Here is a 16,648-nt window from a genome sequence, read left to right as displayed (position 1 = left end):
GTTCAAATTGTTCTTACCTAGGCTGCCCAGGGGTGAAATGCTCCTGGTTCGGACCGGATCACCCGATCCGGTAGCGATGGTGGTGGATGGTTCGGAGAACCGGTAGCAAAAATCCCTGCAGCCCCCCCAGGCCCAGCTGAGCCGCGCGATCATCAGAGGCTGGTTTTTTTACTTTTAAAAGCATTTTTTCTACAATCTCTTCTGCCAAAAAAATGCTTTTAAAAGTAAAAAAAAAAGCCTCTGATGATTGTGCGGCTCAGCTGGGATCATCAGAGCCTTTTAAAAGCATTTTTTCTGCAACCAATTCAGCCAAGGAGGTTGTAGAAAAAAAAATGCTTTTAAAAGCCTCTAACGATCCCAGCTAAGTTGCCTGATCGTCAGAGACTTTTAAAAGCATTTTTTTCTGCAACCTCTTCAGCCAAAGAGGTTGTAGAAAAAAAATGCTTTTAAAAGCCTCTGATGATCCCAGCTGAGTTGCCTGATCATGAGAGGCTTTTAAAAGCATTTTTAACAACCTCTTCTGCTGAAGAGGTTGTAGAAAAAATGCCTTTAAAAGTTAAAAAAAAAAGTTGGCCACGCCCACCCAGTCACATTACCCCCCCACCCCACAAGCTACGCCCACAGAACTGGTAGTAACAAATTTTACATTTCACCACCGAGGCTGCCCACTTACACAGTAGATGGTATTCTAATACAACCTCTTAGCACTAATATGAAAAGGAGAGTTTTACTCTCCTTTTTCCGACTGTGGTCCATACAGAAGTATAATGGAAATGATGTGCATTAGAATTCATGTCATTTTCTGGACCTTTTAATTGTAGCTAGGTGGAATAACAATCCGTTTTGAGTTCTTTCTTCTTTCATTGAACTTATAGGGCAAATCTTATCCTTTCAAGGGGCCTTTCCCTCCAATGTGGAATCCCATTACATATTTGGACTATAACAATCTATGGAGGACACTGGATGAAATGGGGAAAGAGGTAAGATTTGGACAAGTTGCAACTTTTTATTTATTTATTTATTTATTTTCAATTTATATACCGCCCTTCTCCCTGAGGACTCAGGGCAGTGCACAGCCAGAATTAAAAACATGAAATACAAATATTAAAAACAATTAAAATATATATAAATTTGGCCCCAAAATTTAAAAAACCACAAACCAATTAAACATTTAAAAAATTTAAAAAAATTCTTCCTAAGCCAGCCCGGCTTGCTGGAAAAAGTGGGTTTTAAGGGCACGGCGGAAGGCACTGAGCTCTTGGATTCTCCTTATCTCTGGGGGCAACTGATTCCAGAGGGTAGGTGCCCCCACAGAGAAGGCTCTCCCCCTGGGGGTCACCAGCCTACATTGTTTGCCTGAGGAGGCCCTCTCTGTGGGAGCACACGAGTCGCTGGGAGGTCGTCGGTAGCAGCAGGTGGTCTCGAAGATAGCTAGGCCTTATGCCATGGCGCGCTTTAAAGGTGATAACCAACACCTTGAAGTGCACCCGGAAGACCACCGGGAGCCAGTGCAGCTCGCGCAGGAGCGGTGTTACATGGGAGCGCCATGCTGCTCCCATCATTACCTGCGCTGCTGCGTTCTGGACCAGCTGGAGCCTCCGGGTGCCCCTCAAGGGGAGCCCCATGTAGAGTACATTGCAGTAGTCCAGGCGAGAGGTGACGAGGGCGTGAGTGACTGTGCACAGGGAATCCCGATCAAGAAAGGGCCGCAACTGGCGAATCAGGCGAACCTGATAAAAGGTCCCCCTGGTTACAGCCATCAGATGTTCCTCCAAGGACAGCTGCATATCCAGGAGGACTCCCAGATTGCAAGCCCTTTCTGTGGGGGCCAAGGACTCGCCCCCAATAGTCAGTGATGGAGTCAACTGACTATATCGGGATGCCGGGAGACACAGCCACTCAGTCTTGGAAGGGTTGAGCCTGAGCCTGTTCCTCCCCATCCAGATCCACACAGCTTCCAGGCACTGAGACATCACTTCAAGGGCATCGTTGGGGTGGCCTGGGGTGGAGATGTACAGCTGGGTGTCATCAGCGTACTGATGGTATCTCACCCCGAAGCCACAGATGATCTCGCCCAGCGGCTTCACATAAATGTTGAACAGAAGGGGCGAGAGGACCAATCCCTGCGGCACTCCACAGACGGGAGGCCTCGAGGTCGACCTCTGCCCCCCTGCCAACACAAGCTGCGACCGGTCGGAGAGAAAGGAGGAGAACCACCGCAATACGGTGCCTCCCACCCCCAACTCTTCCAGCTGGTGCAGCATGATACCATGGTCGATGAGATATGGATGTCAAAAAGCTGGCTGGGGAATTCTGGAAGCTGAAGTCTATACATCTTAAAGTTACTGAGGGGTTAATTTTTAATGTGAACATCAACAAAACTAGGTAAAGCAGCTTGTTCTCCAGAATGCAAGTCTGTTTCCATTTACCTGTTCTACTTCCAAAATGCCTCTGTACCTCCATGGGGGAAAGGGGTTGATTTTTCTATTACTTATGAGAGTATGAATGAAACCGGCCCAATTTCTTGAGCAACCCAATTTCAAGACTATTATTTATAGTACAAAGTCATGCTTCGTTAGATAACCAACAAATATTTAGTTTATTAGTTAAATTTAATTAATTAGATTTAAAATATTCATGATTTATGTGAGAATTTCCTTGTTTTGTCCCCACAACAGCAACTCTATGAAGTAGGCTGCATGGTCAAAAAGTGATCTTTGGTCAGTAAACATTTGGTGACTTAAAAAAAAACAAACTTCAAAATATTCATTCATGCAGCTCATCTACTATACCAGCTCAGAGCAAAATACCTTCCTCTATTAAAACCCTGTAACATAAGTGACAGAATTGTTATAAAAGCTGACCAATTTAAAACAATTCAAGAACGTCTTTAATTTTGAAGACCAATCATTCCATTGTTGTAGTCTGGGGAAAAAGCATTGGAATCTAATAAAAAGATTGCTTGATTATTAAACTGTTGCATGATCATCTCTGTGTAATGGTTACACGTATGTCCTTTCCTTTCCTAGATTCCTAATGAAGCTCCATGGAAAGCACCACATGCAGAGGAATGGGACAAAATTACCATGGAACAGTTGCTAGATAAAGTGTGCTGGACAAAGTGAGAAGTAATTTTATATTGTATACCATGTCTATACAATAGAAGATAATAGCATCTAAAACAAGTATTCCATTTGGAAAGAATCTTAGGTAGAAAGAATGCTATCCCCCATAGAAGATGGGTCCTTAGGTAAACTTTATTTTACAATTAAATGATCTGAGGACATAATTTGCATATTAAAGTTTAAGTGTTTAGATCTGTAAAATACAGAGAGTTTTATACATACATACATAATACATACATACATACATACATACATAAATAAATACATACATATTGCTTCTGATATTTAAGCCAGGTGATTATTTTTCTTCATGAGATCAAAATCTGCATAAATCTCATTTTCTAAAGTAGTTTCTTTGGGAATCATCATCAATCATTATAATCTTGCCTAGATTAAGCCCTGGAAAAGCTCTTGACAAGAGTCTCCAACAGCAAGGAGGTGTTTCATATAGCAATGCTAAAATAAAAAGGGTTGCATTAGCAGCAAAGTATAGTTGCTTATTTAAAAGTAACTACTGTGGACTCTGTAAAACTTGTCTCAAATTGGCATGTATAACATTGTTATAAACTTCTGCTAGTGCTTTAAAGAAAACTAGGATACGTTTCCTTTATATTTATTAAAACATGCTAGATAGCATGAAACAAAACAAAATAACAATTGCGATATTAGCTATTTTGAGGAACAAATTGAAAGAAATCCAGAATGATGGGAAATAAATAAATGTAGTAAGAACAGGTTACTGTTCAAAAAACAAAAATAATCTATTAGAGAACTTCTGTAAAGAAAATAATTGTTCTTTGTTATGAAATAAACCATTTTTCATCTCAAAATGAAATGAATTCCACAACTCCATTGAGGAAAACCTCTGTGCCATGTAAACCACTTAACAATGTTAAAGTTGTTTTAAGTGCCTTAAATATGCCTTAAATAACAAGAGAAAAAGCAGATTGGTAGGATATTGGTATTCTGGCCTCTCCTAACAATGGGTATGATTCCCAGTAAATATCATCCAGGGAATGTGGCCCTTAACAGAAGACCCATCTCTAAAAGTAATTAGCAGCTGTTTGCATTGGATCCTGGACAAAAAGGATGCTAATGCTTTAGTTAGCATGGGCTCAGAAGGGGAAGTGGTGCTTTCAAATATTTTGGACTACGGTACTCAATTCCTTGCCCTTAGCCATATTTTGAGTGTGATAAGAACCATAGTCTCAAATTTATGGAAGGCACTAACTATACCTTTTTGATTTCCTTTTGCCCAGTCCAGTTGTTTGGATGGTCAAACTTTCTACTCTACATCAAATATACCACATTGATCAAAACTGGATACAATAAGTCAATCTTAACATTTACATTTGTTCTTTGTAGGATTTAATATTTATGTTTATAGTGAGTGTTCCTAAGATAAGGGTGAGAGGCATAGTTTTGTTTCATCTTCTAAATTACGGAGGAAATCTGAAATCCCATTCTGTCCTCCACTATCCTGTACAGAGAGCACACATAACTTTTGCATAAGCTTAAAATAAGTTTAACATTGCTGTGCGTGGGATTGAAGAGCGAATATAGTTCGATGTGCAAGTGTTTTTTGTGAAAGCAATCACAAAGGTATTTTTAATTACTTAATTACTGAAAGAAAAGTAACATACACATATCAAAATGCCAACAAGGCAATTTTTTTGTGACGATCCACTGCTTTCAACTTGTACTGTCTGTAAGCTAAGTATGACTATCTATGCCAGCCAGATAAATGTTACATTGGTTTCTTTATGATCAAATAGCAGCAGCATACTTTATTGCGGTCATAGACCAAAAAAACCAAAACATCCAAGACACAATGCTGGCACACGACCAGAATGAAGTGCAGAACGGCAACAAGATAAGTGGTGGAAATCACCCTGTCAGACTTACAGTTCATGTATTTTAAATTTTTAGCTCCAATCTATATGGACTATAGTCGATTAAAATTGTACATAGGTAGAAAATACTATATTGCAATTTGCATAAAATCCACACATCGGCACTTTATACAACCACCAACTAACTCAACCGCTGGCGATCAATAAGGCTAACCTCAGTCAATGGGTCCAGCCCATCCCTTCCCCCGGCTCTTACATCCCAAGACTGCAGCAAAAAATTTTGCTACCTTTAGTGTAATCTTAGAATCAGTATCTTGGAGTAAGAAGCAAAGACTAAGATTTTCAGTTAATCCAGGAAATCTTTGGCAAATGGGAGAGATAAGTTCTGACCTTACCTCCCGATAATGGGGGCATGTAAATACGATGTGAGCCAACGATTCCGGAGATCGGCCATCACATGAACAGTGGGTAGATTTCACACACCCCAAGCACCTGCTATCTAGGACATTTGAGGGGATCACATTAAAACGTGCCTTTAGAAAGGCCAACCTGTATTTAACAAAGGATAGCGTAGAGAGATATTTGGCGGGGTGCATTCGGGGAGTAATACCGAGAGAAAACGGAGAACATACTCCCGCACCAAGTGCCAGGTTCTGTTGTCTTTCAATATCATCCAATCGCTGAAATATCAGCGATTTGGCTGCATCTGGGCCAAGCATAAGGGCTTCAATGGGGGGATACCTATCTTCATAAGTTTGGTGTGAATATTGTGGGCCCAAGGACTGTGGAAGTCGTCCCGCCATAAGCACTGGCCTAAATAGTAGTCTGAAAGTCTGATCCACAGGGTCAGCCAGTAGCCAATAGCACACTTCCACAGAACAGTAGCGAGAGATGGTGTGCCCAGTTCCAAGCGGATTGCAGCATTACTCACACAGGGGGGAACTCCCATTAGGCGGCATAAGAACTGGCTTTGAACTGACTCAAGGAAGGAAATATTTGTTTGAACCCAAAGGGGGGTGCTGTATGTAATGGCAGCTATCACCTTTGCCCTATATACTTTCAATACTGAGGGAATATGTTGGGCTCCCTCTGTGTAAAAGAATTGCAGAAGGGCATGCGTAATGGCCTTAGCCTTGGTGCGGAGGGACTTGATCTGTGCAAGCCACATGACATTAGATTGGAAAAGAATGCCTAAATATTGGAATCTATGGACCTTTTCCACTGGTATGCCGTCGAGCTTCCATTGATAGTTTTTCCTGCTTCTTGAGAAAATCATAATCTTAGACTTAGAATGGTTGATAAACAGTTGGTTGGTGCAACAATAGTTGGAAAGGATTTTAAGGGCTCTAAGCAGACCCACCCGAGAGAATGAAAGAATCGGAGCATCGTCCGCATAGAGCAGGAGCGGGCACCTGTAGTCAGCTAATCTGGGGGCACGGATATAATCCAGTTGGACCATTAACGCCCTTCTCCAATCACTAATATATAAGTTAAAAAGAAGGGGTGTCAATATACATCCCTGGCTGACCCCCTTATTAACAGGGATGGCGTTGGAAAGGTCCCCTTGGGGGGTAAGGCGCACTTTTGCCTCCGTTCCCTCGTGCAGTTGGGAGATGAGCCAGAGAAGTCTTTTATCGATGCCCCAGGAAAGGAGTTTGCCCCACAGTTTATATCTGGGAACACTGTCAAAAGCAGCCTTTAAGTCTATAAAGGCAACACAGAGACGGCCTTTCCTAGGGGTAGAGTATTTTAAGGCTAGATGGTATAGGATCAGAGCATGGTCAATAGTAGAATGATCTGCCCTGAACCCCGCCTGCTCATGACCGAGCAGACCAGCCTCCTCAACCCAGCACTCCAGCCTGGACAGGAAGAACTGGGCATAGAGTTTCCCCAATACTGACAATAAACTGATGTTTCGAAAATTGCCTGGATTGGAGGGGGAACCTTTCTTATGAATTGATGGCATCCTTCCAGACCTTAGGGATAATGGTTGTTTGATTAATTGCATTAAATCCCTCAGTAAGGACAGTAATCCACCAGTCCTTATGGACTTGAATGGCCTCAGCGGGGATAAGGTCAGGGCCGGGGGCTTTTCCCAATTTGAGTTGTCGAATTAGCTTCGAGATAGTAGAGGGGTTCACAGGAGGCCATCTAGGGAGTTGTTCGGGGGGAAATCTAACGCTGTAAAGGATGGCGAGTCTGCGTCGTAAAAGACTTGGCGTAGGAAGAGTTCCCATGTGGAGGCAGATATAGAGTAAATAAACCAACTAGTTGGCCTTCTATTCAGCAAACTCCAAAAATCACAAGGATTACGGGATTGCGTGGCAGCTAATAAGGAGTTCCACCTTAGTTGTTGCCAATTTTGTTTGGCTCTTAAAAGAGCAGACTTATATGCCTTCTTAGCCATAAAGTAAGCAGGAGGGGCTCTCAACGAACCAGAATTTTTACAGAGGATATATATGGCTCTCAATCGGTTCCTTGTTTGCACTGTATATTAAACCAGGGGGCCCACTTCCTCCGAGAAGCTCTACCAAGGGTAAGAATAGGGGTCTTAAAAGAGGCTATTAAGTCGCTCGAGCAATCCATAAAGGTGGTCAAGAGTGCACTGGGAGTGGTCTTAGAACTAGTTAAAGCTAGCAGGTTTTTAGCTGACTCTTGATCATAAAAGCTCGTGTGGGATAAGGCCAAGGTATTCGACATTTCGATACCATCAGAGATCTTCTGGTATTAGCAGCTATTAGGGCAGCATGGGTAAGATGATTTTGTGGTCTGTTCAGGAGTGCATCCAAGGTAAGGGGAAGATGGTCACTAAATATCATGTCATCCACTTTAAAGGAGATGACATAGGGCAAAAAGGCTCTTGAGACCAGGACATAGTCTATAGTGCTATTGCCTTTTTTAGCCAGATGGGTAAATTCCCCGGGAATGTCCGGGGCACATCTGCTGTTAAGGGGAAAAAGGTCCAACCTGACAGTGAGAAGGGCCAAGTTGGTCCCCACTCTATCAACTTTCAGGTCTTTGGAGACTCTCCCTTTTATGGTCTCCAAGGGGTGATCATCCCTATTCGATCCTGCCCACCAATGGGAAACTACCAAGGTTTCCCAGCTCCCTGCTGTGTGGCCATTTAAATCCCCCGCCAAGAGAACCAAGGAGTGAGGGAATCTAAATATGATAGTTGTGAGATATTCTTCCAATCCCTCCCACCGCGCGTCCAGGTCCTTATAGGAACCCCCAGGAGGAAGGTAGATATTAAGCATCAGGAGGGAGACCTTCCCGACAGAGATCACACTTGCGAGGACATAAGGCTGATGGAAATCCACATAAACTACTTCCGCATGCAGGTCCAGGGAGATACCAATTGCAAGGCCGCCACTAGGATGGCCGCCGTGAGACGAAGAAAGGGCGGGCAGGGATGTAACCTCATAACCACATAAGAGAATATCATTTACCTCCCATATTTCCTGGAATAAAAGGATCTGGAATTTTCTAAGATAATTCAAAAAGTCTGGGTCGGCTCTTTTTGTCGCCCAGCCTGCAATATTCCAGCTCAAGATAGACCAGGGAGTATTAGGGGGGTTAGTCTTTGACTGTTATTTGGAAATTGCAGAGGGTTGATGAGAAGGCAGGGTAAAGTTTCGGCAAAAAAGTCTGTAATCTTGCCTTGTTTATCCATTCTAGTTGAGTCTTGATTGATTTTAGTACTATTATTAGATCTTGGCGGATTCGAGTACCTGGGCACATTTAGATTGGAACAGTTGTCCTGACCTTGATGATGATTTAGATGTTGTACAGATGAATCTGTCAGGGAGAGCACCTGTATGATGTTGTTGTCATCAGTGGAGATACAGCCGTTCCATGGTTTAATAATAGTGACTGACGGAGAGAGAGGGAGAGTCCAAGAGTCCTGAGTTGGCCAACTAGCCGTTTGAATGGGATGAGATAGTGGTACATCATTAAGAATGTTTCTCGAAGGAAGGGAGGACAAATGCTCAAGGAGGTGGGAGCAAGCCCTGAAGCACCCTCAGCAGCGGGGATGTCAGGAGTTTGTTCTCTGGGGGGAGAACCTCTTGTCCCAAGGTTATCTTCCCATTGGTGTTGGGTCACCGGGAGGTTAGTATCCAATCAAATAGCAAGGATAAGTACTTCTTATAACTGCATGCATTATTTATTTGTTGGCATGATAAAACACCTAGAAAGGGGATAAACAATCTGAGTTATATGTCTGTCAAAACCTAAATCCCCAGTATTGCCTAAAATTATGAGTTATTCCACCCTCTCCTCCAGTGTTTGACATGTAGAAATATTACTCTCATATTAGAAGCATGAATTTAAAACATATCCAAATGTTAGGTCTCACCAGAGCCCAGCTCCATCTTTAAGCACTGAATGTTTTATTGCTAAAAATGAGTAAGAAATGTTATCTGAAAAAAAGAAAAATGTTCATATTTGTCCTTTTGCTTACAATTTTTTTTTTTTTTTACACTCAAAGCTCTCTGGTTACAGAGGTTTATAGGATTTCAAACTATAATCATACTTTATTTATTTAATGAATAAATTATTTATTTATTTGCTTGAAAGCAGATAGATTACCAAATGTAATATTCAAAAGAATATTGTAGGATGAATGTTAAAATAACCATCACAATAAAAAAAATCCTCAGCAACTAAAATCTGCAATTATTTATTTATGGTAATTCATGCCATATTCCTTAAGGAATCCTGCTATTTATCAAAAACAGATAAACATTAAGAATATGAATATATAAAACAATAAAATTATCTGAAAAATTTAACTTCACAGAATAGGATGGTTATCCTAGTTATTCCTCAAACATTCTCCAGAAAAGTGATGTTTTGACCAGTTAACAGAATGTGAACTGATGGGTGCCAATCTAACTTGGTTGTTGCACAAAGTAAGAACAACCAGCAAGAACCAGCATTATCTGCCCCAGCTCCCCTTCACTCACAGAAGTGGGAAATCATTAGCTGGTTCTTATGGGACACAGAGATGTGATAGCTTAATCCTAGCTTTGGGACAACCATGACCTGCATGACTGAGAATTTCCATAGATGGGTTTTTTAGCTATACTTTCAGTTCCCAGTTTTTCATCTCTATTCCTTTCTTCATTTCTGCTTATTCTGCTTCTTAAAAATTTCCATATGGAGAAATAGCTAATATGGAAGAACCCAAAAAGCAGAAACATCATCAGGAATTGAGATTTAATTGAAAATGTGATGTTCCATGATATAGTTGCAGTCCTCTTATCAAACCTATAGTGCAAATCAGGGGTGGGTTCTACTTACCTTTACTACCGGTTCACATGCACAGATCACTTCTAATGACGTCAGAATTAGTGGGCAGAGCCTCCCGCTGGTTTTACTACCAGTTCTATAGAACTGGTCCGAACTGGGGGCAACCCACCACTGGTGCAAATGAGTCAGGCTAATAAAAAGTGATGCTTTAAGAAATAGGGCAACCAAGTCAGGAGCTATAATTTTAGGTTCCATACTATGTCTAAATGAAATATTTCAGATGCCTTCTAAAGGCAACCACTTTAGAAGTGGTTTTCATCACTTGTCCAGGAAAAGCCCTTCTGAAGCTGTAGAATGCATTCCTTGGGAGTTTTGTTTGGTCTCTGACTCTGTACTGCTTCCATTTGAAAAGCAACTCAGATAAACCCTTTTGGCCATAACCTTAAATATTGATGCAATTAAGCTTTGTATATTTTTAATGTAGTGTTTACTGGAATTTACTAGTTTTAATGTGTGTGTGTGTGTGTGTGTGTGTGTGTTTAACATTATTATAAAATGAATGAATGAATGAATGAATGAGGAATTCTGGATCATATAGTTAGAAATAAAAGCACATATCCATATATTATCCCCCCAGTTGATTACTGATAAATATATTGCAATAATATATTTATATACGTGTTTCCACAAAAATAAGGCCCTGTCTTATTTTCTTTTGGGCCCCAAAATATGCATTTCAGGGGATGTCTTTTTTTTAATCACAAGGCCTGGCCCAGCTGGGTGCCCCACCCACCCACAGGTGCACAGGAGGCAGCAACCGCACAGAGGCCGACTGCAGCAGGAGGTAGAGCCCAAAATGCATTGGCCTGCATGCCTTGGATCAGATGCCGTGGAGAGGGTGTGTGTGTGTGTGTGTGTGTGTGTGTGTGTGTGTGTGTGTGAGAGAGAGAGAGAGAGAGAGAGAGAGAGGGAGGGAGGGAGGGAGGGAGGGAGAGGGAGAGGGAGAGAGCGCACCGCCGCCAGCCTTGGTATAACTCTCCAAGGTTGGATCGGATCTCTCTTTCTCTCTCTCACACACACACAGAGGTTGGATTGGATTGTTCTCTTGCACTCTCTCTTTCTCTCTCTGTGGAGGAGGCAATGGCGGCGTTTCGGTGCCTGACAGGATGCTTCTCACTCGGCCGCTTTCCCTCTTTTTTCTCCCCACTCCTCCTTCAGACAAAGCTGCACTTTTCGTCTGTCCATTGCAGTGCACCTAGGATTTACTTTGACAGTGGTGGGGCTTGGGGGATGGTCAATCCCTGTTCATGGTGTGGCTGCAGACCACAGAGGAGGAGAAGGCAGAAGGCAATCCCACCCAACAGACCAGCCTGGCAAGGGTGTTGGGGGTAGGAAACCAAGGGGCACTGAAAACAGCTGAAAGTGTGGCATTCAAGCCCTGGAAGATATGGTAGTTTACAGGGACAGGGTTGGCTGAAATTCGCACTTTCCATAATCTTCCAGGGCTTGAACACCACACTTTCAGCTGTTTTTGGAGCCACTCGGTTTCCCACCCCCCACCCCCACCAGGCTGGTCTGGTCTGGTGGGGGGACTGCCTTCCATCTTCCCTGCTGTTGTGGTCTGTGACCATGCCATGAATGGGGATTGACCATCTCCCAAGCCCCACCAGTGAGTCGGTGAGGGGGTGGAGGACAAAGCAAGGCAGGGGGTGCAGAGCTGCCCCATGTGCCCCACACCAGCTTACCTGAGGGACCCACATCCAGGCCATCAACATCCTGATAACTGCCTCATCTTGCGGTAGCTTCAGCAGCCCTGTCCAGGACCCAATGTGCATCAGGACCCCCTGAGTGCATCACTCATTCTCCTGCTCCATTGTGGCGGTGAGCAAGGAGAAGTGGGCCAGCGGCCATGCAGGGTCCTGGACAGGGTTTCTGGAGCTGCCACTGTGAGACCAGGTAGTTGTCAGGACACTGATGGCCTGGCTTCGGGGCCCTCAGGTAAGCAGGTGTGGGATGCATGGGACAGCTCTGCATCCCCCACCTCGTTTCATCCTCCACTCCCCCACCACCTCATTTCATCCTCATCCCCCACCCCCACCCTAGCTTGATTTTTATGCCTGCACCTTGCCTCACCTTGTACAACCAGATGGTGGGCAGACTTAACTAGGGCTTATTTTTGGGGTATGGCTTATGTTAGGTGCAGGTGTGAAAATCAGATTATGGCCTCTTTTTGGGGTAGGTTGTATTTTCGAGGAAACACAGTAGTTTATATTTATTTATATAGATTCTCCCCCTTGCGAAGCATGCCCACAATCTATAAACTTCTACATATATTTACAACCAACTTAACTTGACATCTATCTACTATATGTACAAAGGAAACAGTAAATCAACAGCAAAGTTAAACCTCAAAGCCTTCTGTTAAAAATCTATTATTGTATTCAACTCATAAAAAGTCTACAGTAGCTTCTTAACTGCTACAAATCACTGCAATCATTATCTCTGATCCATCCAGGATCAAATATCTTCATTTAATTTTTAATAATAAAACTTTTCCTTAAGATTTTTATTGGAAACTTTGCCAACATTATCTCATCTTCCAGTACCCTATAGCCCTGCTGTAAATATCTTCACTACATCCATTGTGAAGCAGCCTCAAAACAAAATATAATTGTCAATTGTTGTCTGGTTAAATATAATAAATCTGTTTTCCAAAATTGATCCATCCTCCCAGAAAAGTCCAATCCAAATTGTTCATCATTTGGGTAAGTCTATCTTCTTAAAAAGGTCAATTCATAATTCATCAAATCTGCCAATTCTAATCCTGCAAAATGCAAATCTCCTTCAAATTTCTGCAATAAGCCTCCTGTTTTCCAGCGAAACTGGTCCTTTTTCTGATATGCCAGCATGGACTTAAATTCCAGTCCATCCAGTTGTAGTGGGTGTGATTGTTTGCCTCTGGGTATTATCTTTAGGTTGGTTTGAAATTGATAGCCAAATCTGGCCCTAGGTTCTGCCTCAGTTTACCTTCCCAATAAGCAACCAAGTCGGAAGATCATTTAAAAGCAGTTTATTAGGGTACCCTAATAAAATGGGATCTTTCTATGAAAAAGGAGAGAGAACCTCAAGCCCCATATTTCACTCCTTTTTATAGTTAACACAACAACAAAAAAAAATGCAAGAGGAAAGTTGATTGGACAGGATAAAAGTAAGCTCCCCTTTACATAGGAAATCAGTTACATGTAATGAAACATGTTACATATTTGCATCTTATAATATCACACATATTCATTAAAATGAGGTGTGACATCAGAAGGGGCATAAATTGTATGGAAAAAGGTTTGGAGTTCACAAAAGAGATAAACCAGACCCCAATTTGTACTAACAACCTTTTTCTTATCTGGAGCTAATTTCCAGCCTGTTTATCAGTTTAGGAATGTTAAAAGCCAACAAATCTGAGCATCTTTTTAAAAGAGAGAAAATAAATCAAATTAAAATGCAAATGTTGGAAGAAATATCCATCTGGTTCAGTTCCAAGCTGGGAGAAAGACATTGGAAACATGGAGGCTGATTGGAAAGATGGTTTAATGATGAAGCAGAACCACCAAGCACATGGTTCTCTGGTGCAGCTGAACACATAGAGCTCTTCTCTTGGGCTTTGAACTTGAACTTTCTGTTCCTATGCAAGAACATATATTCTATTGGCTCTTGTAGAGATCATAGCTAGCTCTGTAGGTTGTCCCAAGTTTGGTTGAAGTTTGCTGGGTGATGCAATGTCCTTAGGAGATTGTGCAATGTGGTGATCTCTGTTACTAGTGGATTAATCCTATTATGTCTTGGAGGGTCATGTCTTAACCCCATCATCCTGGAGCTGAAGGTCTTTTGCTTTGTAGATAGGATGGCCCAGTCTCTTTTAATGGGCACAAAATATCTGCTGCGCGGGAGAGAGCTGGGGCTGAGTTTCTGTCTCCCTAAAAATTTTTAATTTCTCTTTTAGGGGAAATATTTTATCCTGCCTTTTTTTAATATTCCTCAAAATATTTCATTCTTCTAGGAGAGGGGTTGATGCTAAATTTCTACACAAAGTAACTATGTTAATTAGCAAGTTACAAAATCCATGTCATGTACCATAACCCAGGTAATATCATCAAGCTTTTTACCAAAGTTTTCAATTTTAACTTTAGATTAAAAAACATTTTTTCTGCAAAGATAGCCCACCAGGTATTAACCTTAAATTGGTGCATTATTTGCATTTTTAATATAAAGCAGACTCAAGAAAAAATCCAGACCAGAATATTTTAAGAGTTAAATTCTGTAGTGAAATCCAATATAGATTTGGTCAGTTTTACTACTCAGAAATTTGCCAATAGGGAAAGTGAAAGTTAATAAAGCAATGAAAGAAAGTTAACATTAAAGTCCACTAAATCAGCCTTCAACCAGTCAATTAACTTTTAAAAATGAGAAGCAAATTAAAAGAAAAAACAAACTTTGAAATGTGCAGTATAAAGCCGAGGCGAGCTTAAAAAAACCAAAGAGCTGAGAGGAAAAATGGAGACAGTATTTTAACTTTTCGAACAAAATAAAAAAATTAAAAGTAAGCAATAAAAGTGAATAATGGACATTGAGAATTCAAGGATTTTCTAGGGACAATCATTTTTTTTTAGTTACCTTGATAGTTTTTAAATTGTTTTCTAGTTTTTTTATATTCTTAAAGTTTGTATCCATACGTTTTGTTTCTCTTCTTTAGTTTTATTAAAGCAATTTTTAAATAAAAAAAGCAGTGATAAAAATAAATTAATCTGTTAGTTGAAAGATAAGCAGTAAGGATTTCCTTTAACCAAAGATTTAGAGGCACATTGTTTTTTGTCTACTAGTAGGCAACACAACGTGTACGTCATTTGATTTAATATTATTTGTGTTGGTTTTGAATGTAGTGCTGCCAAGAGGTTTGGTACTCTGTTTGTGAATGTTGATGTTACCTCTGAGCCGCATGAGGTTTCTGCTCTCTGGTTCCTGTGGTATGTTAAACAGTGTGGAGGTACAGCCAGAATATTTTCAACAACCAATGGAGGCCAGGTGGAGTATACTGTTAATTTCTTTGCACTGTTATGCATTTGATCCTCATGGCACTTCTCAATCTGTGCAACTCCTCCTGCACAAAAGTTCTCTCATGGTGCCCCATGAGTAATTAACTAAGTTTCCATTCTTTCAAAAATTAATTGATTTGTTGAGCCTGGGGAGTAATTGAAAAGTTGTGGTATATAGATTGAGCACATATGTTGCATTCTAAGTAGTTCAATTCTTGATGGTTTTTCACAGTTGGGGAAACCTTTTTGTTTAAAAGCTTTATCCTGGGCTTGCTGAGAATGGCTGTGGATGGATTTGCATTTGTGTGTGCATGCACTTTTACTCAGACTTGATTCTTGATGACTGCCTAGACAAGCTTTCTTGGCAACATTTTGAGAAGTGGGTTTGCCATTGTCTTTTATTTTTCAGAAAATGATTAGCCTAAGATCACCTGGCTAGTTTTTGCCTAAGATAGAACTAGAATTCAGAATTTCCTGTTTCTATCCTAGTTCCATTACACCAAACTGGCAGAAAATACAAAATGTGTTTGCTTGAAGGGTTGAGGAAACTGTCCTTTGGAAAGCTTTCTTGTTGTCACTGCATGCATGTGCATATAATACCAATTTGCTTTGCTCTACATGATCAAATAGATGAAGAAAGTAGTTTTCTTTTGAAAGAGATGACTGCCTCAACCCTTTAAGAATGAGTACTTAATGCCAACATACTTTCCAAATGATTCATGTTACTATTTTCAAAATTATTACATAACTATGTAAGTGTGTGAAGAATGTGAAACCCTCCATTTTATCTTATTTTATTTACATTTTCTTCTGTTCTCTTCCCAGGAGAGAAAGTTCATTGGAGGCGCTGGACAAATTAGTGAAAAAATTATGGAATATCTGGGAAAGCGAGTTAAATTAGAGAAGCCTGTAACATATGTTGATCAGACTGGTGGAAATGTCATAGTAGAAACATTGGGCCATGAAAGATATGAGGTAATTTAAATATTTGAATTTTAAGATCTGTGTCCTTGTTTTTGTTCTTATGAGGAAAAGAGGAAATGAAAGTGCTACACACATTATATAAAAGCAAAGCTATTAATTGGGTGCATTCCAATCACAAAAATGTGTTACTGTGAGTAAAAACAGCCTGCATTGTCCCAATACAAGAACTTAAAAGTTTTTGCTTCTTATTTGTGATGAACTCCAGTTTCTTTGCACCAATAAAACTACAGCCTTAGAAATCATAGTTCCACACAAGAACCCTTCTAAACAACATGAAATTATGGCTTGAGACACTTGTGGGTAACATATCAATTTGTATAAACCATGGTTTTTATCAGTCTTGGAA

At 40.9% G+C, this 16,648-nt stretch overlaps 1 protein-coding gene across 2 annotated transcripts in view; it reads left to right on the top strand.

Annotated features, from left to right (window-relative positions):
* The window catches only part of LOC139316631 (amine oxidase [flavin-containing] B-like), an 84,251-nt gene that overhangs the window by 44,008 nt on the left and 23,595 nt on the right, over positions 1-16,648 (top strand). For both annotated transcript variants that reach the window (XM_070943455.1, XM_070943456.1), the window contains exons 4-7: positions 876-980; positions 3,030-3,121; positions 15,166-15,307; positions 16,144-16,293. In XM_070943455.1, the coding sequence (XP_070799556.1) occupies positions 876-980; positions 3,030-3,121; positions 15,166-15,307; positions 16,144-16,293 (489 nt within the window). The remainder of the gene's footprint in view (positions 1-875; positions 981-3,029; positions 3,122-15,165; positions 15,308-16,143; positions 16,294-16,648) is intronic.

This window comes from Pituophis catenifer, unplaced genomic scaffold, assembly GCF_029215685.1.
Source record: "Pituophis catenifer annectens isolate HBS135680 unplaced genomic scaffold, rPitCat1.0.hap2 SCAF_4, whole genome shotgun sequence".
NCBI classification, from domain to species: Eukaryota; Metazoa; Chordata; class Lepidosauria; order Squamata; family Colubridae; genus Pituophis; species Pituophis catenifer.
Note: the sequence above shows the minus strand (reverse complement) of the source record. Positions and strands in the feature narration are given on the sequence as shown.